Consider the following 24667-nt stretch of genomic DNA (forward strand, 5'->3'; position numbering starts at 1 on the left):
ATACATACATGTAGCAATCAATGATTCTATCGCATCTTTATAATGTATTAAAATTAAGAATATGCAAGCATTTATGTATATTCTACTTAATTAAATATATAACTTGCACTAGCAGACTCTTAAATGTATGAACAGATCAGTGTTAGATACTTATTAACTCTATAAAATAGGCCGAAGTACGGAAAGGTCATTTTTGATCTCCAGCTTGTTTTCGCTTCTGAGTGTGAGTGTGATATTTTTTTGCTGGAATTGATTAATTTCATACTATAAATAAATCATCCTCATTTCACGAACATCTCATTCATTGGAAATGCATTACATCAACGATGATGCACAAGAGTTGACCATGGTAAAATATGTATGATGTATGTATTCACATGCATGTACGACAGTTACATATTTAGTAGTTATGTCGCTTATACTAAGAAAACTGGGATGGCATTATCCTAGTTTAATACACGGCAACATGCTGATTGACCATTAACAATATTCATCATTAACCCGTTCGTCTTACAGTTGATCAGTTATTAGTCAACAAGTTCTATGAAGTTTCATGCATGCATATTTCGCTAACCGGATTATGGCTGAAGAAATATTTTGTTTGGGCCTGCAGCTCTTATTGGAAAATTATGACTCATTAGACATTCGAGCCTGTCTTTGTACGTACGTCCAAAACAACAACTGATGGTCGCCGACTAAATACAATACTACTCGTAATAAAGCTACATACTTGACATTAAGCAGGCATCAACAGAATCAACTTGGCATTGTTACTTACGCATCATGGTATAAAGGTGCAATTCTTACAGGTCTCATCTCAGACGCAAAAAGAACCTTGTCCGCTCATCAACGGTGAGAAACGGGGACTCTAACTAAAGCAAATGAAATTGTGTTGTTATTTAATAGCAGTAGCAGCAGTGTAGTTGTGTTTGTGTGCATCTAACATAAATACTTTTTATCCTAATATTTAGGTTCACAACTGTGCGTTATTATTTACTTTCTAATATTGCGTAATTGTAAAAAGTACCACTATGTATAGTCTTAAAATGGGGGAAGGTGTTCTTAATAAGGGACTTGCAATTTGTGTGTTTTTGGGAATGTTGCTCAAATCGGGAAGCGGTGCTCCAAGTTTAGCTCATGGGGTTTCAAGTGGTACTCAAGTTTTAGTCATTACCACGACGGAGGATTCGGCGACGGATGCCACCACGGTGGCCCCTTCTTTACTTGAGTCTTGGGAGGTTGACACGAACAATAACTTAAGTATCGACGATAAGCCGGCGGTGACTTCCTCGTTCATGGAGTCAGCTCCTATGGCAAAAATCAAGGTTGGCAGATACAATATGCACACAATCCTCTTTTTACAAAAAAATACAAGAAAATGACTCTAGAATTAATTAAAATTTCAGTCTACAAAACCGGAAATCTATTCCTTTAAGATTAAATCTGATATAAAATACCGGTATTGCACGACGCACGTCACATCACGAGTTGCCAATCGGGATTCCAAGTCTCAAGAAGTATCTTTCAGGTATTTGTTTGTATTCCTCTATCGCAATCCCCACTTTATCGCAATATTAGACATTTGGGTTTCCTTGCAATTTTCAGAGTGATTTTACCTGAAACTGCCTTCATCTCCAAATTCATCATGTAAGCTGGATTCTTCCATGTGGAACTCAAAGCCTTCGTAAAATTGAGTGACCATAAAGTAGTGCATTTATTTAATAGGGAAATTGATGGGAAGCAGTACGAAGCCTACGTGAAAGAAAAGGAAGAAGCGAAAAAGGTTTACTCTGAAGCTCAGAGTCAAGGTCACTCGGCTGGACTTGTGGAAGTAAGGTGAGCAGAAGATGGGCACCAATCGTGACCGCATCGCAATCGCGTCTCATAAATAACTTGTCGCTCCTCCGTTTTATTGGAGAGATGGGAAAATACAATGAAGTTTTTGCTCCAAAAAGTTTAATGGAAAAGATGACTTTGCTGTATTTAGCGTTTATTTGCGACCTTATTCCTTCGAAGCCCATGGGACAACGTAATTATACATCACGCGACAGGCTATAAACAACTATTTTTCATGAACATGGATATATGTACATATGTAATAGAATGTAGGGTCCATGTCCAGTGAAATTCGTGCCCATGATTTTTCCATGCTATTACTTTTTTGTATACTAAAATTAATTGTTGCATGCGTGACAGGGAAGCTCGGCTAATTACATATATTATTATTTTATTTGTTAAATTTAGCACCAGGAACTCTAACACATTCAACGTTAACGTTAATATTCGTCAACAGTCAAAAGTAACTTTCAACTTGACATACGAGGAACTCTTGACTCGACGTCTTGGAAAATACGAGCAAGTAATTAACATCGTACCCGATCAGGTATTTATATATACGTCGAATAATTACATTAACTAAATCAGGCTACATATATAAATTCTTTGTTTATATGCATTACAATTTCGTGCTGTTTAATATCTTTGCATATGATTTGAAGGTGAAGTCCGTTAAAGATTTCCAAATTGTGGTCAACATTGAAGAATCTCAGAATATTACATTTTTGCGAGTCCCCAATTTGCGAAACGATATTGAATCTGTATCTGACATGCAAGGAAGTAAGCATACTAATTTACTAACAACCTTAAGTACCATTGTATTATTAATTATTTAGCTAGAGTTTATGCGAATGAATTAATTTGTGACTTCGTGCTGTCAAATAGATAACAAAGATGCAATAATAGTCCAAGACGGCAACAAAGCCAATATTTCATGGTCTCCTAGTTTAGATGACCAAGAAAAACTGTCCGAGCAAGGCGTTGGTGGAAAATTTGTCGTGCAATATGACATCAACAGGGACTCCACGTCTGGAGAAGTTCTGGTGTGTTGATTTGTTTAATCTGGTTTAGATAATAAAAGAGATGACTTGTCCAAATATAAGTATTTATAAAAAAAAGTTGAAGCAATATGAATTTTGCAGGTCATGGAAGGATATTTTGTGCATTTTTTTGCTCCAGAGAATTTGAAGCCTTTGCGAAAACATGTCGTATTCATTTTGGACATCTCGGGCAGCATGTGGGGAAGAAAAATGGAACAACTCAAAGAAGCGCAAAAAAAAATTCTGGATGATCTGAATGCAGATGATTTCTTCAACATAATCACTTTCTCCGGAGACGTATTTGTAAGAACTTCATTGCAATTTTGTCTCACATTGGCGACCACTGGATATTATTATATGCAAAAGTTATGTCATATAACTAAATTCTTTCGCAGTTGTGGTCACCCAAGGATACTACAAGCACGAAGCATTCTGGATGGTACCCTCCCTCCTTTTTGTCAAGCTCTTCAAAAAAGCAAAGCGCAGAAAAGCAACAACCTTATTCCGCAACTCCCGAAAACATTGTGAAGGCCAAAGCTTTCATAGATTCCTTAATCGCAAGTGGAGGAACAAACATTCATGATGCCATAATCACCGCCATCGACCTTACTTCTACGGTTAAACTCGCAAGGGATGGGGTTTTCCCATCAACCGATGAAATTGAAGAAGAGCTCCCTGAACCCCTTGCCATGGTGGAAATTGTGAAAATGAGCAGCAACTCGTCCGCGGAAGAGGTTGTCACTGAGATCGACATTACGACAACATCTAGCACCACAAGCAGAAAGCCAGCTATTCGACGAGTTCTCCCAGACACAATCCTCCCCAAAAATGTCGAGTCCCTCATCATTTTTCTTACAGACGGAGAGCCAACCGTGGGGGTGACCGACCCACCCTACATTCGCGAGCTTATTCAAGCTGCCAATAAGAATCTCACTCTCCCAATTTTCTCGCTTGGTTTTGGAGAAGGGGCAGATTTCCCCTTTTTAAAAAAACTATCACTTCAAAACTATGGATTTGCCAGAAAAATTTACGAAGCCTCAGATGCAGTAAGTCGAACTTAAGAAATTTAAGTGCATTTTAAAATTAATCTTAATTTCAGGCATTTTGCTACATGCGTAACAAATATTATTTCCCGCCCCTTATAGGCCTTGCAACTTAAAGGATTCTACAATGAAATAGCTTCTCCTCTCTTGGCCAATGTTATGTTTAATTACACATCGCTAGAACACAACGTGACGGATGTAACAGTAACCGCTTTTCCAACTGTTTTTGGCGGAACAGAAATTGCCGTCGCAGGACGCCTTGTTCCTTTGGCTCAAACTGAAACGTCCGAATTTGATGATGGTGTTGAGCAAGCAACTGAAGGAACCACTACAATTTTAAGCACGATAAATGAAAACACAACATCCAACTCTAATTCCACAGTACCACTTGCTGATAACGCCCCGCTTGATGATAAGACACTAATTCTATCCAATAAAAACATCTTGGATGTTGGAATAATTGCATCTGGCCGAGATGGAGTCGTTAGCTTTAAGCCACCTCCCATTTTCTGTCACCCAATTGACCGTGATGATATTATTCGTCCACCATTTCCACCTAGACCAACTTCACCCCCGACTGCAGAAGACAAGTTCCTTGAACGACTTTGGGCTTATTTAACTATTCAACAACTAATTGAGCAGGATCTGAAAAATGAGGATACGAGAAATAATGAGATTCCTGCAGATTCAAGTCTTTCTGACCCTGTTTCATCAACTATGGGTCCAGAGTCGCAAACGGTATCAAACTCATCTTCAAACACAACGGAAAATACAAAACCAGAGACGTCTAAGCAACACGCTATTAGATTGGCGTTGAAGGTATAGTAGCACAATTACTATGCATTAATATTCAAGTTATAAAATAAATCATTTAATTTGTTTAGTATGGCTTCGTTACTCCATTTACGTCTCTTGTGGTCGTAAAACCGAACAGCAGCGATGTGACAAATACCGTCCCGGCGGATGCCCCAACATCTGACACCGCAGACAGCCTTTCGTGTAAGTGTTCATTGTTTTTACGGCGAAATTTGTGCATGATATTTATGCAAAAATTGTCTTGGCTTAATTGGCTTATATAAAACAAGTCTACGTTAATCGTTGAACAGCACCACAAAGCATGCATTACTTTGCTGTAGTCCAACCACAACCTTTGAGTCTGCAAGGAGGAGGCTTGGCGAACCGCATTGTGGGTGGATCGCCAGCAATGCACCAACCTTTGTACTCGTCCATTCGAAGACGTCCTGCAGGTTATGGTCACCCACTCACAACAACCCACAGTAGGTTGACAACTGTTAAGACCAAATATTTGACCCTATGTGACCGTTGAACTTACAAAACCAATTGTGCATGTATGTAATAGGACCAAGACCAACTTCCGCCTTTCCAGCACCATTCTTCTCCACAGCCATATTGACAGCGGATTATGAGGTGACCTCTGTAGAAACGACGGAAGGAGAGACCTACTTTACAGAAAGAACGACTTCAAAAAACCTCACCTTGAAGGACATTCAATGGATCACAAACAGTAGCAATCCTTCCTTTATTCAGATCAATGAGACTGACTACACCATTGCTGTTGATACCACGGTACGTGTCAAGTCCACGCGACAAGCAATATGTGCAAACTCCTAGTCGACGTAGTTTTTGTTGTGTTTATTTAGGTTGCAGTTTCGCAAAAATCAGAATGCAGTATCAACGAAGAAGGAACTGGACAATGTCTTCATTTAAGGGATTGCGTCCAAAATGAGTTTATTGCAGATTTTGGGCTGTTTAAAAGTTCTTATTTCTGTCCTATTCAAACTACCACCACGTAAGTTAAAGTCCTAAAACAAATTGTATTAACTATGGTCGAATGTAGTGAATGTGAGATTTTAACAAGAAACTCTTATTTACGCTCAGGTCAAATGTTTCCTATGTTGGCGTCTGCTGTTCTTCCGCGGAATCTAACCAGCAAACTACAGCAACACCGTTCATGCTCCCATAAAAATCATAAAACTTATTCAAGTATGCAATTTAGGATATGAAAGTGTAAAATCAAATGCAATAATATCACAAGAAGTTGATGATCTCTGCGAAATTTTAATTTTTAGCCCGAACCAGGGCTTATGAGAGGTTTTTAATTGATTAAAAATCCATTTATTAAACATTTCTTAGTCAAAATCAATTATATTTCCGTTGAGAAATTTTATTGGGCTAAGCTTGCCCAAGAATTTAATATAATTTAATCCACCGCATATTGTTGAGTTTGTTGATTCATTGTGGGAATTAGAATACTCCGATTTTATCATCAATTCGCATTGGGCCTTCAATCCCTACCAGACTCAAGTTTCCTTTGAAATCCTGGTACACTTTGACATGGTAGTAGACGAATGTTCTTCCAAGTTGAGCTCGAACTTTGATGAAGTAGATATTTCCGTTAACGAGTTGTGACCTGTACGAAATGGCCTTCAACGGAGAGCTGGACCACAAAAGATGTCCTTCACTGCGACTCGAGAGTTGCTCCTCGAGCTGAGGATTAAGCTTCTCCATCATTTGACGAACATCACGATTTACAGGTTTCTCAATCGTTGGACCTCCCACAAGCTGTACAAAATTTAATAAATTTTGTCAGCTACAATTTTATTAGTCAACGCTTCAAATATTTACTAGTAACCATTTCTCGTTTGCCAGACGCTGGACATCCCCCAAAGACAAATCCAAGCACGCATAATGTAAGGATTGTATGCATGTTTGACACTAAATATTAATTTACTTTAGACTTTTCTTAACTTATGAAAATATCCACTGAAATAAACTAAAACCTTACTCAAAGGGAGTTTAAAGTGTAATGAGAATTGGAGAATGTTAGCATGCAAATTCAGATAGCTACGTATATAAATCATGAAGAGGACCAAAGGTTCCATCTTTTTGTCGAATATGCAAAATTCTTGTTCATCCATCAATGAAGAAAGGAGAACAATTTAATTCATCGTCAGCAAATTCACCAGCAACCGCAAGACACTTATTTTCCGATATGTACATACAATATGTGGAAGGAAAAATAATTTTCAACAATATGTCTTGAAGAAAATTTGCAGACCTTGTTTGAAGTATTTTCCTTTTTGCACTTTGTTTATTGGCCATAATAATATTCGACATGAATGTGTAACTTGATAAAACATAGAATTCATGGAAAATAAATGTTAGCACATGCATATGTTGTATGTAACTATCAAGTATTCTGATGCGTACGTGTGTGCATATTACTAGGACACTAGAGGTCATCCATGCATAACTTATTGGCGGGTTTACTGACCTATGACCTGCTTCCAGAGTGCTTATCAGTAATAAATGGCAGTGGAACTCTGCATTTCATTTTTGTAAGTTATCAAATCATTATGTGGGTAAAGCCACAGCAGAATGTATACCAACTTTTTTGAGCTAATCTTCTCCTCAGACCACACTTCCTTTAACGAGAAACTATCATCAATGGTTAATTGAGGACCTTCCCCAAAAAAGGCCATGCCATAACAAATTGCGAATATTGGAATGTTGCACAGTGAACCATTAGTTGCGGATCACGAGCCGATTGACTATATGTAAATTAGTAGTGGATAAGACGTCTTCCAATTCAGTTAATAAAATTAACAATATTACGGTTGTATTTATTAGCATAAAAATGAGTGCCACCTTTTGTCAGTGTATCAACCGTACCAACGATTGCACTACTTTATTCATTCATAAAAGAACAAAATGCACGTTGAACAGTCCTCGTGGTGCTAATTATCATTAGATGATACTCAAGTGTTATTAGGATTACGAAGAACTAACAAGATAAACCACGAATAAGTAGTATTTAGACTCACACACAATGTTCCTTTTCAATGTACAAAGAAACATAGTTTTGTTCGTTGCACTTCAATTTTGCATACATGGATTATCATGCTCAGAGTTTAACAACCCTGATCCTGACGATGATGTTGAAGTGTTTTCATCCAAGGAAATAAGCAGTATTATTAATCTAAATGAAGAGGTTCAGCTAATGATATTAAAAATTGAGAAATGTTTAAAAATTAAATTTATACATACATATAAAAATTGTTTCATTTTTGCCAGGCATTCCAACCAAAGATTGAATCAATTTACGTCAAAACAAAAATTCGATTTCGATTTTCGAGGACAAGAATTACATCACAAATTGTGAATCCGGACGAAAAAAAGGCACAGAATGTGACCTATATTCTTCGTATCCCCAATGAATCCATAATATCACGTTTTGAAATGTATGATTTGAAATGTAAACATAATTAACGATTCTCAGCTATTGAAACTATGTTGAAACTATTGCATTTTTAATTCAGGAGAATTCACCCTGATCCGAAAGTGTATCGTGCTAAAGTCGTGAAAGCAGAGGATGCTAGAAAAATGTTGCAATTTGCAGTGGGGGAAGGAAAGTCGGTTACATTGGGTCTTCTTGAACAATCGTACGTCCTCACAAAATGATCTTTATCATTCAACACCTTTCGTGAGACTTTATTGTTTTTATAAGTTATTTTTCTATAAATTCAAGAGAGTTGGATTTCAACGAGGTATTGCTCAAGTTGGTCATTGGGGCCAACAAGAAAATTATCTTCAGCTTGATTTACGAGGAACGGTTACCTAGAATTGACAACCAATACGAGTCTGTCATCTACATAGTTCCCGAATATGTAAAATAAATTTTTTAACTCTATTTAAATATATTTAAATGAAAATTATGATTATTCGGAATGCATTGTTTTCAGATGACGAATAAAATCAAGTTCCGTGTTGAAGTAATTATTGAGGAAAATTTACGACTCACGTCAATCAAAGTTCCGTTGAATGAAGAATATTGTAGGTTTATACTCAAATCAAGATATCCTAATTAGTTTTAAAAAATAATTAATTCTGCAGCGAGTCACAATGCTACAGTCAAAATGACAAGCTCAAAAGCCACCGTTTTATGGAGTAACTTCAATGTTGAAGATGGAATGTGGAGCTACCCTAAAAGCGAATTCATTGTCACGTATTCTTTGGAAAATGAAATTTCGACTGGTCACATCCTGGTACATCTTATTAGATAGTGAATATTATAATTTATGATATGAGGTTCACTACATGTATGATTGGATTTTTACTTATTATGCAGCTGCTGAACGGATATTTTGTCCACTTCTTTGCACCCACTGACTTAGAACCGTTACGGAAACATGTTATTTTCATACTGGATATTTCAGACTCAATGGTAAAAATGATGATAAACTTATGATCCATAACAATCAATTGCCAATTTGATCCATTATATAGTCATTCTCTCTCATTTAGACTGGCTTAAAAATGAATCAAACAATTTCTGCGATGATAGAAATTTTGGACGAGTTGAATCCAGACGATTTTTTCAACATTGTTACTTTTTCATCCGAGGCCCATGTAATTACTATTTTGCTCCAATTATGTGAAAATCTAAAATACAATTTATAACATTGCTTGCTATAATTTAATTCAGGTTTGGTCCTGCTTTCATGGTAAGGACAGCGACAAACTTTTTCCATTTCCGGCAGACGCAAAGTGCAAAGACGAGGCGAGGCACTTTATTTCCAAAATTGATCCCCACGGGTCTACAAATATGAATGAAGCACTACGTGAAGGATTGGAAATTGCAAGAAATGTGTCCCCAGTTCACTCTCCGACTCCCCCAAAAGCTGAACGGTACCAGCGTGGGCGAGTTTCTGGCTACAAGTCCACTTTGAGCAGTAAAATTCCTGCTGGTGTTCAGTCCATCATAATTTTCTTTACTGATGGAGAGCCAACTTCTGGAATCATTGACAAGCGAGCCATATTGACCAAAGTGAAAATTCTAAATTTTAATATGTCCATTCCCATATTTTCACTGGCCTTTGGGAAATCTGCCGATTTTTCTTTCTTGACAAATCTGTCAACCAGAAACGGTGCCTTTGCTCGAAAGATATACGAGGATGCAGACCCAAGTTTTCAATTAGCCAATTTCTACAGGGAAATATCCTCCCCTGTGTTGGCTAACTTGTCTTTCAAATATGATTCTGGACATTTCCCATCTTCACCATCCATCGTTACTTCCGGATACTCCATGGCCATCCAAGGCCAGGACATCATAGTCGTAGGACGTTTAAACCAATGGCAGGGAGTTAATAAGACTGGTCAGGTTTTAATAAATGCGTCAGTGGGTGCGGTTGGAAGAACTGGAATGCGGAATTTCAGAATTCCCATCAAGGACTGCAGTGTGGCTGGAAGCTGTTCTGATGAAATGGAATTTGACGAAAAATGTGTTGAAAAGCTTTTTGTTTATCTCACGCTCAAAAAACTGACACAAGAGGTTCTCATAACAGAAAGTGAGCGAACAAGCGATGACGACGACGACGTGAAAGAAGGAAAGTTGGAGGCGCAGCGAATTAAAGCGAAAGTGACAGAGATAGCATTGCAGAACGGACTGATTACGCAATACACGTCCATGGTCGTGAGGACCAAGTCTGTTCGGGAGGAAGAGATGGACGTCCAACATCCCGAAATATTCGACTCGGATAACCCTAAGGAATCTGAGGTCGAAATTTTTCTTGGGAGCGAAACACCTTTGCAAGACAAATCAAAAACAGTTGAAGTTGATATCGATAGCATCCGATCCGAACTTCAAAGTTTGCGACATCAAGATCCTTTGACAAGGCAACGCCACTTGGACAGGCTGGACATCCCTTTAAAATTCATAGAAAGGTACAAATTGTTAGAATTGAGTAATGTGTCATCGGATGAAGCAGTGGAGGCCAAAAATCACACGAATACCACTGCTGCTGATAGAACCAGGTTTAATTTATCAAGCTAAATATACAAGTAAATAAAGTATTACATATAATCACAGTCAAGAAGCATAAGTGAATACATACATAAACACAGGTTACTCATAATAGTGCAACAACAGGAGCATGTAAATTATTTTGAGTAAATACCACATACTATTTTATTACTTTTTATAATAACGTATTTACATATAAAGAAAATAAACTGTCTCCATCTCCACACTTCCTACTGCTTTTAATGTAAATGTATGTTTGGGTCAGCTCATTTGCCCTTTCACTGCCTTTCAGTTCCAAGAACACATTCAGTAATCAATACGAAAATTTTAGCAAATATTGATCTTCCTTTGGAGTAATTAAATAGATGGAGAGGCATCTTCAATTATTGGGTGTTGGAACGTATATATGTAATTTATGGAATGATTAAATTGAGGCGTAGATTTAAATATGTACAAAATTTTGATGCATTTTGGGTGTGACTGAGCAAGTTGACATTGAATTGACATGTACATATGTTCAGAAATCATTTTTATGTACATGCCATTAAAGTTTCAGCTATTCCATAATTTTAGACATTGGTGAGTTTAGTGGATATCTAATATTTCAAATTACACCTCACATTCTTTCATGAAGAACCTCTGCGCCACATTGTTAAGGTATCTATATCATTGTGTACATATGTACATAATTATGATTGAGATGAGTCATGACTTCTGGTGCAAAATGAGCCAAAAGTACAAGCTCTTTTCGCGTCGATTTCACCGAATTTCCCAGAAAAAATCCAAAATTTATTTTCGGGTAGAAACATCAATATACCATAGGTCTTTTCGAATTATATGCAACCACCCCCCCTTCAAAAATTGTTAAAGGAAATCGTGAAAAATGAGAAAGTCAATGTACACTCGGCACAAAAAGAATAAGACCCAAAGTTGCATTTGCAATTTGACTTCCCCCTGGAAAACGAACATTTTGATGCATCAAGAGTTTCAAAATTCGAAAATTGGCGGTTTTTTTGCATACACATAAATCCTTAAAAAAGTCATGGTCCCAGCCATTTTCAGTCTGACAACCTGATGCCAGAATTTTCTCCTTATGAAGGGCTACATTTTCAGCTTTTGTTGCCCGACGAGAAATGCCTGGGACCATGAGATTTTTGGGGTCAAAGTGTCTGTGGGAGTGACTTATACGGCAAGTGCCGTAACAAACGAGGGCTAATGAGGGATATACCAACATTTAAGTTTTTTGTATTTTAATAAGACAACATTTAGATAACCCAGTATACTTAATTAAATAAGACGCATGATTGTGTGAGCGCGGCAAAGTGAGACGGATACGGCACTGACGCGCGATAATCGCGGATACCCACCAGAACCCGAATCTCACTCTGCCTCACGCTAAATATGGAAAAGAGCTTTGTAGTACTCTTGGTCTGGTTTGCATCTTCTGCTCTAATAATTGCATGTTTTATATGAATTTAGTTTCTTTTGTCTAGTCAGTTAAACATACGAAAGAAATGCATAGCACATTCTTGCACATCCACAATACTTGAATTGTTCCCGAGGATTTGAAAATAAATTAAAGTAATCAAAATTGTATAGGTGATCGCCATTCATGATTGTTTGATTAAGTTTAGTTAAATAAGTAAAATAAATAGTGTATTCATGTTTTCTATTTGTACATCCTTAATATTGTGAACTTATGCTCAAATTCAACATCATGATAAAACTATCCGCTCTTAAAATTGAGAACATAAGCAGGTTCCAAGGTCCATCTTTCTGATATATCTTCTGACGCACATGCCAAAGTTCCCAATGGAGAAGGTTTCCTATAATATGATTTACATTTACGGTATTTATTTGAATAATTGGTCAATGGAGTTCTACGCAGAGTTGAAAACTCCTTGTTGAACATCAAGTAGATAAGTATAATAATGAATAAGATACATACTTTTTTCTAAAGACGCCAAAAAAATTGTCAATCCTTTTCCTTATGTTTTCCAAAAAGTTCAAATTTTTGTGACTAGACAAGTAAAAATTGTTCCAAAACCCAAACTATATGCTCACATATTAAATTAATGTCAAGTTTCTTACTCAAAATTTCGAATGCATTGTTGATTGCCCCAATTTTTGATCAATACTTCCCCTTCACCGACGTCCTCTACAACCCATTTCTGACTGGACTCGTCTGCATAAACCTGACAAAACAACATATAGAATTATAGCTTATAATCTTTCAAAAGATATATTTAGAGATACTTTACCTCCTGTGTTAGATTCACTGCCGTAGAGTCCAAGGTGAGGACCATTGTGTTTGGTGGCAACGTTTCCAGTGTTATGTTAACATCTCCATTGCTCACGAAATCTTTCCAATTCCAACTTTGTTGCTGCGGAATTAGAACAAACTTCTTGGACCCCCCAATCACGCGTCCTTCTTTCTTTGAACTTTCTGCAAGGGCCAGCCAGGTTTGGGTGTCTCGAGCAATCCAAGCTGAAGTGACAACAGACGCTCCCTTTGGAAATGTGGGTCCTCCGGACAATGTCATTGCCTTCAAAAATATGAAAAATGCTTTTATAAACTTCTGTAAGTATAATCGATTCGTATCGCTCTTTCGGATGCTCATTACCTTCCCAGTAGCCACGCTGCTGACGATAAAAAACTTCCCGTCTTCGAAATCAGTCTCAGCATTCGAGTTACTGCATAAAATGCAGAGAACTGTGAAATGCACGAGCAGTTTTATCACTCTGGTTCCCATTTTGATCAATGTGTGTACAGTTAACAGTGTCTGCTATTTTCCGCAAATTTTTATACGATCCTAAATTCGTATCAGAGCTCCGGAATGATTCAATTATTAGAAAATGATTATTTAGTTTATTTGTAGTATAGTTTCTTCAGCACAAAACATCTCAATATGTAATAATGATTAATAACAACACAAGATGCAGTAATGATGTATAAACCACTGTTGCTTAACACTTTGGCAGATTATGTTGGTTGGTGAATGGTCAACACTTGCTAGCTAAATTGACCAGCTCTACAATCAAATCAACCTGGTCCTCGAAGTAAACTGACACTGCAAGATATATGTTTGTTACCAAATGATGATTACAGCAATGAATCCCCTTTCTACAATACACGTCGTATATCATGCAAAAATAAGTCCCCAATACAACAATATCTACTTAAAGTTTATGTAGACGTCATCGCCCTATTCACTCAAAAATACATTGCACTCAGTCTATGGAAAGCTTTTCAGAAAGTAGTATATTCCTTTGTTCACTGACAAAGTCGTTTTCAACTCAGCAGCCCAGATCCCTTTGTCACCAAAACTTGTGATCTCAACACTGATCTCAACCAAATCTTTTCTCTGTGTGTTCTAAAAATATAAGTAAGTAAATAGACGGATGTGTAATGAAGCATTAAAACGAAGTCATGTTGCATAGCCAACCGTGCAGTTAGAGTTCAATGCAGTCAACTCAACCTGAGATCAATTGGGATGCACAGATAGGTCGAACTGCTTTGAGATTAGAGGAAGTGTGTAAGGTGAGATTTAAGAGAATAGCTGGCCTACATTCAACTCATCCTCAGATTTTCTTTTACACACAAACTTTGTTACATTTAGTTTTATGCTGAATCACAATGAACAAGTCCCTTTAATCCTTGGACCACTTCCCGTTTCTTGCCCTGTCCAGGAATCAGTTAACTTTGCTTGTTGCTCTCTGGACAAAAGGGGTTACAATTTATGTACAAAGACTGGAACACCCAACTTGCTTGCTTTATTGAAATCAATACACTTCCTCAAGTTGTATCCTTATATCCTGTGTATTGCCAAGTGGATTCCATTCTTCTGTGTTGTTAGCTGGTAGTTGACTGTATACCTATTCAGATATTTATCTGTATTCTGGCTGACACTTTGCGTCAGAACTCTAGATATTTATTTAGTTGAATTGAATCCAAGCAAATCAGACTGCAGAATTTAATGAGCGTGCAAATAAACTATGTAGGTAAGCGAGTTTGTGTGAGCAATTGTAGAACGATGAGAACGATGATATTGCAGTGGATGAGAAAAACAAGAAAATTTTGATGCATTATTATCCTTGGCCATGACATTGAATCCAAATGCTCACCCGTGGTAATTACTTTCCTACTGGCGTGCTACTGGCTTTTGGTTGGAGTTATTGGAACATTATTATTACCCATTGCCACTAAATAGGCAGAGGGATGTTTAATATGTGTTCATCAGCTAGGATAAATTGGAAACATCCTCCTCAGTCCAGTAATACATTATGCGCTGTTTATTCTCAAACTAATGAGTGGAATAGTGGAATTCCCACTAGTAGATGACCATAATTTTGTAACATGGTCAGCCACCACTAATAATAGATTTAGAGATTTTAGTAAGCTCACAATTATTTGATTATTTTTGTGTGGCTAAATTTAATATAAAAAATCTCTTACAAAATAAAAGACCATTGAGATTCATACAACTATCCGAAACCTGTAGGCAGTTTTACACTGGCGTGTACATACAGATATGAATGTTACGATGATGGCGACGATTGTTGGCTAATTAGTTTTTTAAGTGAGTGAAAGGGAAAGTCTTCTAGTAATCTGCCTGCAAACGGGCTGATCTGCATCACTATTGTTCCAACTCTTAATGTGATGCACTTATGCATATATATTATTCAAATAAATGCAACAAATAGAAATCGTTGATAGTGGAGGAAAAATAGCAATGGTGGCCAAAAATAGCTCTTTTACACTTATACATGGTAAAAAATAGGTTTCAGGACAAATTCAGTTTAATAAACTTCTTGAAGAATAAGCTGGTGAAATGACAACCAAGAAAATAGCAGAAATATAAATCTCAGATTCAGAACATGGATCAGCTAAAACAACTTAATAGTTAATTGTTCATTATATTTATCTAAAACCTAAAACTTGATTTGTATCTAACTTCTTGATATATATGTCAATATTTTAACAAATTATTTCATTTAAATAATATTTATCATATTTACATATGCACAAGGTACTGAGAATTATTACACTGTCGTTATTTTTATGTTAGAATATTTAAACACGTGAAGCACTTTTTATTATGTTTAAAAACCGACATTAAACTCCGGTTCTGGTTTTGCTGTGTAATTTAAGATGAAACTTGTAAAACAAGGCATTGAAAGTTCCTTTCTACGAATACGATTATAATAGCCAGTAATCATAATGTATATATATACCTACACATATAATGCTTGTTGTGTAGTGCCTTGGCTTTCACTACTCTGACACTATATCTGTGCATTATCATAATGTTGCGTATTATGCCTGTGATGGGTTTATCGCCTTAAGGATCTGGCTAATATTTGGGTCCGAAGGGTCAAGAGTGGCCACTTGTATCGACCCAGATGCAGAGTTTTGAAACATCATTCCTGAGTTTTGGGCGGTAAGTTTCGCCATGGTCTCGTCATCAACTTCAATTATTTCAATGGCTTCACCCTTTGTCCCTTGGACCATTTCACTGCTGCCCACTTCCCCAAGGATTTCGTAAGTTTGTCCATCCCCTAAAGAAAAACTGGTAGTGCTATTGGACATAGAAGCGGATGCTGATGAACCCATTGGGACCATTGTACGTTGTGTGAAAGTTGTTGTACTGGGTTTAGCAGGGATATTCCTGTTAAATCTGTTTAAAAACGGTTTGCTGGCAAACAATGACCTATTATCATCTAGTCTTGCTACAGGTGGTTTAGGTGCCTGAGGTTGGGTTGGAACTATTGGTGCACCACCAGGTCCAGGTTTTTTGTTCTGCATTTAAAAGTGAACATTAACTTAATTCACCTTTAACAAATTCTAAATACCTCGTAGCTAATTACTTACCAGTGAGAACCCTAGTCTGGTTACTATATCCTGGAAACTAGCAGATACATCATCGACAGATACTTGAACGTGAGGTAGTTTTTCTGGTTTCTGAATTTCTCCATTCAATACACCAAGCTCTGTCGAGTATTTGCTCAGAACAGCTTCTCGATCTTGTTTCTTTTCTGACTTAAGTGCATTAGAATCGTCTAATATTTCGTATAAGAGTCCATACAGTGCTCGTCCAAAGTCATTTTTCAAGTTTTTCGGCACAGGTCTGCAAATGACGTGTAATTGTGTAGCATATGAGAAATTTGGGTACATTACGTTTCGAATTGCTTTATGAAGCTCACCTCAATTTTCGTGTCGCTACCTCATCCTTCTCTTTTTCCTTTCTGGCCAACACAGCCTTCTGTAAACCTATGCAAGGATTGCACACACTGCCTTTAACATTTTCATCAATAACGACAGGGCATGCATCGGAATAATATTTGTAGCCGCGTTTCCTTGCATCTGGCAGGTATATAATGTCGTCCGGAAGGAAATTTTCTACTCCAGTACATACTCTAGAATCAGCCACGGCCTTGATGATTTTATTTACATCCCCCTCGCAATCAATGGATTTCACTTTAAAATTTATAGTCATATCGACCCCATCGATCGCCACTTTAACTGAAGAATCTTCGTAAATCTGAAAAGGTCAAGAAAAAAATTACATATGATTTAGTATTTATCATAAAGTAACGCTTGAGGTCCCTTTCTTTGGATGAAATTGAACATTTCAAATAATATTGATAAAATAAGCAGGAGAAGCACCGATACTTTCATTACTCGTAATGCAAATACTTCAAAAAAAGCAGGAAAAGTGAAACATAAATAGTACGTTATTACATTTTTTGGTTTCGTATTACCTGAATAGCTCTGAACAATGAGATTGTACCATTCGGCTGTAACTTTGGTCGTGAGATGGGAATAACCTTCATTTTATTTAATGGATCCCAAACAACTGCTCCCATTCCCCATGCTTCTGGAAGTTCAATAATTTTTCGTAAACCCGATTGGAACATTTCAAACTCTCTATTCGCTCGCTCCAACCCTTCATCCTCTTCATCTTCTGAATCATCAATATCTGACATGTCATCTTCTGAATTTATATCATCTTCATTAAAACTGGAAGCTTTCAACCTTTTACTTAAAATTTTTTCGTCCGAAAGACTGTGCCTTTTCTTAGATTTCTCAATCCCTAAACTCATTTCTTTAACCACATCCTCAATAACACTGAGGTCCGCCATGCGCCTGCCCCCCGGCTTTTTAGTATCACTACTATCAGTCCTTGCTAATTTAGACTTGGCCGGCAAGAGCGTGGAGACGGGTTTCAGTTTTCCATCTAGCACTTTGGCGGCCTTCTGTTTCGAGGATTCGACCGCAATCAATTTGGGTGGTTTTGCTGGGGTCTTGGTCTTTGGTTCAGCGGTTGTGGTACTATTGCTGTCTCGCGTTTGCTTCCGAAGCGTGGGCGGAGGGCTGTATTCCACATCTCCATTTTCGTTAGGCTCTTCTTCATCACTATCTACATCTTCCTCCTCGTCTACTACTTCTTTTTTCACCAAAACTAAGGAGAATTTTGGGGGTCTTCCTCGACCTCGCCGTGGATTCTTCTCTTCTTCTTTTTGTGCCTCCTTGACAGCTTTTGCAGCGGCTTCATGTTCCTTCTGTGATAGTGGGATGGCCTTTTCCGTTACCTGGTTCCTCGTAACAGGACAAATAAAGGACGAAGAAGCAAAATGGTCAGCACACACTCGTTTTAGCCTCAACTGCCTATCATTGAGGGAATGAAGTTCTGCAATACCGCAGTTGTCCATCCATTTTTTTCTCCTGAATTAAACAGAACATAATTAGTAAATTGAAACTAATTAGTTAACTAATGGAAGATGGAGTTGGTCATGGTGAAATAACGAGAGTGCGATGATTCCCGTAGAACGTGCTTGTTTCTGAGATAAACAAAAACAATCTAAATCAAAAGTAAACGTTTGACTTAAATGTCCTTTTTGTTACGACATAAATTATGTAACATAATTGTTTCTCGTTAAAGACTCGTAATTAATAATTATTCATCCAAAACGTTATTGTCCACTTAAACATAATAAGCTTTCACGGGACATACATGAGTTTTAATTTTGAAATGAGTCCTAACTGAATCACAAGAGAGGTGGGAGGAGTAGAGTGGGGACGGTGCGGGGTTTACCTTTTTTGGTCGTCGGGAAATCTAAAGAAGGAAACGTCCTTGTCGGTGGAGTAGCTTTTGGTGCAACCTTTGTAGCAGCAAACCGTGCCACTCATGGTGCTCTTTCGTGACGTTTCGTGTCGAAAGTTGGTGAAGGTGGTGGCGGCGGCGGCGGCGACAACGGTCTGCGGAGGAGGAGGGTAATATTATTTTGTGGTTGTTTTCAAAGGTTTGGCGAACAGTGTTTTCGATGGCTGATTGGAATTGGGGAAAGCGTCCACCAGAAAAATAACCCCGCTCGCACTGCATCACATCACACTGCCCCTGCTGGCAGTCCGCTCAATCAAATCCACCACCACCAACAACCACTCTCTTTGTCTACCATCACCCGGTCCAGTTAAAAGATGCCAAGACCTAACCACAGTGTATTATAAAACTACCGAGACCTCCTTTCATGAGAATTATGAGATTATACTAATTCTTGATCACACTTATTAAAATGGATGGTGTGCAATTTAGGCAGGCCTAAAATTGCCATTGTATCCCAGAAAGAAGGTGTAGTAGTTACTAAATGTAACGTACATTAAAGTCTATATCTAACAGTAATACAAAACACATTTGTTCTATGGTCATGTGAATTATTTACTGTCAGTTTTAGTATAAAATGTAAACAATTGCGATAATTACATACAAAGCAGGATTAAGGTAGTCATATAGTTTAAAAACATTACACAACAGGCGCTTACATTGCATGTGGGTATTCAATCTAAAAACAGCGGCATATATAGACGCGTAATAATAAGAATTATCACAATATCAGGAAGGAAAATTGGCTTCTATGTAGTGTCAGCTATGTAGTAGGGGCTTATTATATGTATTTGAAACATTTTTGCTTATCATGAGGTATTCTTGTCTTGAAGAGAATTGAGTCTGCTCTAAATTGTGTATAGAGGAGCGGTGTGTATCCGTAAACCTAGACAGAGAGGACAAAAATAACATTAGATTAGGAAAGAAGCAAATTACACGAGAGACTCTCTTGAAATATAATAATCAAACATATACTTTGGTAAAGAAGTTGATGCAATGATGTCTTTCTTGAAAATGAGAATCGTCCTCCGATAATGTCACGGGACAACCTGGACATCGAAAAGTCCAACGAGATGTAACCTGCATAATGAATATTGTATGCCACAATTTAAAAGTTGCCTGGTTTTGAAGCTAAAAAATAACTCCATTTTAATCATACCTTTACAGGAGGTTTTCCAGTCACATGAGACACCAAAAAATTCATTGCTATATCTTCACAGTTCATCAATTCGTCCACTTTTTCGCGGATAGCTGCCGGCATTTCATACGAATACAAATACGAGTATATTTTGTGGTAGAACGCAGCCCCTATTGTATACAGAATTCGCATAATAATTCATAATAATACCAATAGCATTGATAAAACTTTTAAATATTTAAAATAAATAAATTTTAATAAATTAATTCGACTCTCACCAGTTAATACCATTGACAATTCACACGAATAATTAGAATTATAAAGCCAGTTTCCAAAATTCTGATCTAATGCATGAAATCTTCCAGGAAATCCAACAACACGATCACGATTTTCTCGCCACACACTGCAAAAAAATATTCACACAAACATGATTGTAGCTCTTATTTCATTTCTGGTTTAGTTTTCACTTCAATGGATCTAAATAATATGTACACATTTACAAAATGTGTTTATCTTACCGGAACCCAAATACAATTTCATCGTGCCGTAAGTGTGCATCATCATCGATACTCAATACTGCTTCAGTTTCTATTATATCGAACGGCAAAAAACGATTGTTCAAACTATTTTTTTCTGCTTTTACAACCTATAACAAAAGTGATATTATAAACACATCATTCATTCGTATGTAAAATACTAATACTAATTATACATGAACGGGAACTCCGATATCTGGCCATTTAAGATCTGGTGTTGGAGGTTGCGGAGAGTTCCAAACGACTATAACTTTATTCAAGTAGGGAAGTGCAAAAAGTCTTTGAAGTGAATTCATCAGCACTTGTTCCCTTTCAAATGTAAGCATTACGACGGTGAACTGTTCCTTTGGCAAATTCCCTCCTAAGGATTCACTGAACTCTTTTCCAGATCCTCCGGCTCCTGATGAAATAGGGCGAAATCCAAGAGCTGAACCACGAAATTTTGCTTCGGATGGCATTATCTATAAACAAATAAAATCCCCTAAATGTAATCCTTTCTAATAAACATAAGCAATCAAAAATTTAGCAGATCTTTGTTACTTACAGGGTCCCATGGAGTATACGGATATAATTTTGTGGGCTGAAAATATGTGTTCCAAAGTTCGTACTTGTGAAGAAATATTGAACTGTAATTCCTCGTGAAAGCTGGGGACGGGTAGCTGGGCTCACTAGCATAAGTAAAAAGATAAATTATACAGATAATATTGTATTTTATTAATTTAATCATAATGAAAGTTGACGAAACAGACGAAGTGAAGACGAACTGAAGTTCATCATTAAAGATTAAGGCTTGCAATTCATAGTTGTTCCATAATTTGTTGAATACTTTATGAACTAATAATTCATTGAATTGTAAGGTAGTCCAATGTACGTACATGGGTCCAAGATTTTCTTCTTCTTCGGGGTCCACAGTGAAGGAGTCGAGCTTCTGTGGCTATTTAATGTCAAAATGAAGTTTTGGTTTAGTGCCCATAAATTCCACAAGCATCAAGGATTATATAAGAAACTATTTTTACTTAGGAAAACATTTAATAGATAATAAAACGCACCACAAAGCTGTCGTTGAACACACTTGGTGACGAAACGTCTTTGTAAGGGGTTGCAGGTATACCAATGCGTGTTCTTAATACTGCGATGAAAGTATCCGCAATATTTTCAATGGTACTAAAATATTTTTGAAATGCCAATCGACCTGAAATAAAATTCCTTAACGCTTTACTTAGATTGTACATAAATACTTTACATAATCTATAACTTTAATGCGGTTTTTAGTGTTTTTTAATTGAGATGACAAATTTTTAGCAAATGACTGTAGCTACTCACCCCGTTTTCTCATTTCAATTAAATCTGCATCTCCAAATGACTTGAGAATGTAATGCATTTCAGTGACTCTTGAGCCAGGAATTGTTAATATTAGTTTTGTCCAATCAATAACTTCACTGAACGGTGGAATGAACCTCGTGCCTATTGCTACTGGAATTGATCCGTATTTTAAACTTTCATACAAACGCAGCTGAAGAATATTTGAACTAAGAATTTCAATGTCTTCAGACGGCAAAATTATCAGAGAAAATGTAGAGTCGAGAAGAAGTCGTGTGCGTAAAAGATCTGCAAAATATTCAAAAGTATTTAGTGAAATTATCTAGTATATAAATCAATGAACACGTTGGACGAAGGTATCGGATTCAATGAACAAACACAAACTTATTACCATTGTCGCAGAGACTAGATAGCTTCTTTTGAGTATAGCTTTCGAGATTTCTTGCAGACTTATGGTCGTCCCCATTAGCAGAGATAACTTCATTCTCGTCACTTTTGGCATTTCTGTATGGCACAGTGTTGCATGAAAATTGAAATACAAATGATAATGGATCTTCTTGTTGAATTTTTAGTAATTCAATTTGAATAAATTGGTCCGCTTCTCCACCTAATCATACAAACAGCTTAAAATGATGGCATCACCTAATATTTGTATATATCACAAGACTAAATAAGTTTAATTGTTTACCCAAGTAGGTTGCCAGATATTTTCGTTTCGCAGGGACAACAGGAGGTAACTGGGACCAAATCTCCCCACTTGGAATTGCCTTTTCCCAATTCGGTACAACTATTATGAAGGAGTAATTTTATGAATTGTTGTGATTTGAAACACACGGCCGCTGATTTCTCTTCTTACTCAACTCTCAACGGGGCTTATTAATCAAATTATTAATCAAATCAACCTTACCTAAATCAAACTCATCACGGTAACTCGTAACAATTCCATTTTCACTTGCAATTAAAGATCTTCCAAAAAACTCGAAAAAATCAGGTGTATACAAATGTCGAAAGTTGATTCCACAATCGAGCTGTGGATCGAGCAGTAAATAAATAAATAAGTAGTCAAATATGGAGCAGTTTCTTAACAATTTGAGTAATTTAAGTGACAGCGACTTTGGCCTTGTTGAAAAAATGAATGAAACTGAAATGAAATGAAACTTTAATATATGAATTACCAGAATTACGTGATTCCTTCCATCACCGTACCAGTTTGGTAACTGTTGACGTAACTGCGACAGCCTTTGGGGGTCACATATGTCAACAAGTATGATGAATATACACGCTTTGTTTGGATCGCGTGTCGTGTATGGACTTCTAGCTAACATTTGGTGCAAGATTTCCACAGTTGGTCCAGAATATGGATAATTTGTTGGACCGTTGGACTTTGAATCGGGTATAGTAATGAATGATAAGTTGGAGAACATGTAGGGGTACAAATAAAATCTGAATTTTGAAGAAAGGGGGCAGAATGAATAATCGAAACAAGAGTCCATATTACAGTAGCGATTGTTGGACTTGTCATTTAATGGAGGGTGAACAGGAATGGATCGCAAGGGGGGCAAGGGTTTAGGTCTTCCCATTCGTGGCGTGTTTCTTTCCATCGCTTCCTTTTCAGCAACCCTGGCCTGTAAAAAACAACGAATACTTATAGTCAACTGATTAATTCGAGTATCTACCATCCACAATTATATTTCGGCAATTTCGGTATTAGGCAATTACTTGTTGCAACGAGATTTGTAAACGATCCAATTCATTCCGCCTTCGTCCAGCCTCATTCTTTGCATCTTCCAACCGACGATTCAACGTGGCTATATCTGTTTGGACGCGCTGTCTTTTCGCTTCTAGCTCCCGAAGTTCTCCTGATACGCTGTATTTTATCCGCACTAGTTCTTCTATGCGATACTTTAGATCGGCTCCAGTGAGTTTATCAATATCTGCAAGTTGTGAGATCCATGGAGAGTTGTCCTGTTCCGACTTGGGTTCCTCTACTCCAACCTGAAAGTAACGAAATCAAGTTGCCCAACATTTAATGCATGCTTAGCCTGTTGTAATTCGTTCCAAGAATCAGATGAATTGATTATGAAATTTTAAAAGTACCTTTGTCAAGTAGTAATGCGTCAATAGGGGAATAAACAAGAGGACGATGACGACCAACCCGATAATTTTGTGAATCCTCATTATTGTAACGGCTCACACGTCCGTCTTTATTAGAAGTTTGGTTTGTAATAATATTGGACATCGGATAAGATATGGCTTTAAACAAAACCTCGAAGTTGTCCCCATTTCATAAACCCTAGCAGCTTTCTTCCTGAGCTAATTAAACATTTTGATTTTCAAATAGTTTCACCGAATGTCAGCATGATTAGTGCACAGTTGAAACAGTGAATCTTTCAATCATTTCTGTGTTCAGACTAACCTAATATTTGAACAGTGTTAGTTTAGTTTATTTACAAACAAAAAAAAGACATAAAATATAATTCTAAAATACGAGTCATACGGGTCAGCAGGTTGCAGATGCATATAAACAAAGCGACAATTCTTGGACAAATAGTCTTCAAATTTACTCGCTCCTACGTTCTGTTCGTGCTTGGTCCTCAAGTCAATTAAATCAGTTAAGCCTTCGCCCGTCACAACCACCATAACTCCCTAATTCACATTAACTTTAGATAGGTTTTCATTATGAAATTAGATTACGATTAGCAGCAATTTTGCATTTATAAAATCTCGTGTTGTAATAATAATCAAGTAAACTTTTTGCTTTCGTACGTT

The 24667-nt window shown here is 37.1% G+C and overlaps 6 protein-coding genes across 8 annotated transcripts; 2 read left to right on the forward strand and 4 right to left on the reverse strand.

Moving 5' to 3' along the window:
- Positions 1-642: 642 nt before the first annotated feature.
- Positions 643-6002, forward strand: LOC110847965 (inter-alpha-trypsin inhibitor heavy chain H4). Of its 2 annotated transcripts, none has more exons than XM_022095033.2 (15): positions 643-1325; positions 1407-1528; positions 1606-1647; positions 1726-1836; positions 2245-2383; positions 2499-2616; positions 2722-2879; positions 2979-3179; positions 3272-3922; positions 4022-4738; positions 4804-4918; positions 5026-5196; positions 5280-5506; positions 5581-5729; positions 5819-6002. In XM_022095033.2, the coding sequence occupies exons 1-15, from the start codon at positions 1032-1034 to the stop codon at positions 5901-5903; spliced, it is 3300 nt and encodes a 1099-aa protein (XP_021950725.1). In that variant the 5' UTR covers positions 643-1031; the 3' UTR covers positions 5904-6002. The 2 variants fall into 2 exon arrangements, with proteins under 2 accessions (XP_021950725.1, XP_021950726.1); XM_022095034.2 differs by having other exon boundaries at positions 644-1325; positions 5056-5196.
- An 86-nt stretch (positions 6003-6088) lies between these two features.
- LOC110847967 (cystatin-A2) lies at positions 6089-6754 on the reverse strand. Its single transcript, XM_022095036.2, has 2 exons — positions 6573-6754; positions 6089-6502 (listed from the first exon to the last, which is right to left on the reverse strand). The coding sequence occupies exons 1-2, from the start codon at positions 6645-6647 to the stop codon at positions 6185-6187; spliced, it is 393 nt and encodes a 130-aa protein (XP_021950728.1). The 5' UTR covers positions 6648-6754; the 3' UTR covers positions 6089-6184.
- Positions 6755-6767: 13 nt separating this feature from the next.
- On the forward strand, positions 6768-10972 carry LOC110847009 (inter-alpha-trypsin inhibitor heavy chain H4). Its single transcript, XM_035850030.1, has 9 exons — positions 6768-7931; positions 8015-8181; positions 8260-8382; positions 8469-8607; positions 8683-8773; positions 8834-8985; positions 9069-9164; positions 9245-9349; positions 9426-10972. Exons 1-9 carry the CDS (start codon positions 7770-7772, stop codon positions 10770-10772), a joined length of 2382 nt encoding a protein of 793 aa, XP_035705923.1. The 5' UTR covers positions 6768-7769; the 3' UTR covers positions 10773-10972.
- Positions 10973-11967: 995 nt separating this feature from the next.
- Positions 11968-14804, reverse strand: LOC110847966. Of its 2 annotated transcripts, none has more exons than XM_035850031.1 (5): positions 13367-14804; positions 13004-13288; positions 12834-12937; positions 12691-12696; positions 11968-12568 (listed from the first exon to the last, which is right to left on the reverse strand). In XM_035850031.1, the coding sequence occupies exons 1-5, from the start codon at positions 13493-13495 to the stop codon at positions 12469-12471; spliced, it is 624 nt and encodes a 207-aa protein (XP_035705924.1). In that variant the 5' UTR covers positions 13496-14804; the 3' UTR covers positions 11968-12468. The 2 variants fall into 2 exon arrangements, with proteins under 2 accessions (XP_035705924.1, XP_021950727.1); XM_022095035.2 differs by having other exon boundaries at positions 12691-12762; positions 13367-14800.
- Positions 14805-15520: 716 nt separating this feature from the next.
- Positions 15521-19124, reverse strand: LOC110847259. The gene is made up of 5 exons (XM_022094167.1): positions 18839-19124; positions 17505-18468; positions 16947-17284; positions 16615-16870; positions 15521-16542 (listed from the first exon to the last, which is right to left on the reverse strand). Exons 1-5 carry the CDS (start codon positions 18931-18933, stop codon positions 16060-16062), a joined length of 2136 nt encoding a protein of 711 aa, XP_021949859.1. The 5' UTR covers positions 18934-19124; the 3' UTR covers positions 15521-16059.
- A 310-nt stretch (positions 19125-19434) lies between these two features.
- LOC110846056 (exostosin-3) lies at positions 19435-24640 on the reverse strand. Its single transcript, XM_022092670.2, has 17 exons — positions 24396-24640; positions 23996-24314; positions 23618-23893; positions 23074-23523; positions 22806-22926; positions 22587-22685; positions 22290-22505; positions 21902-22186; positions 21628-21770; positions 21454-21512; positions 21123-21246; positions 20755-21039; positions 20561-20688; positions 20321-20445; positions 20064-20212; positions 19880-19984; positions 19435-19790 (listed from the first exon to the last, which is right to left on the reverse strand). The coding sequence occupies exons 2-17, from the start codon at positions 24074-24076 to the stop codon at positions 19686-19688; spliced, it is 2751 nt and encodes a 916-aa protein (XP_021948362.1). The 5' UTR covers positions 24077-24314; positions 24396-24640; the 3' UTR covers positions 19435-19685.
- Between the last annotated feature and the right edge of the window lie 27 nt (positions 24641-24667).

Source organism: Folsomia candida, unplaced genomic scaffold (assembly GCF_002217175.1).
Source record: "Folsomia candida strain VU population unplaced genomic scaffold, ASM221717v1 Fcan01_Sc003, whole genome shotgun sequence".
NCBI lineage: Eukaryota > Metazoa > Arthropoda > Collembola > Entomobryomorpha > Isotomidae > Folsomia > Folsomia candida.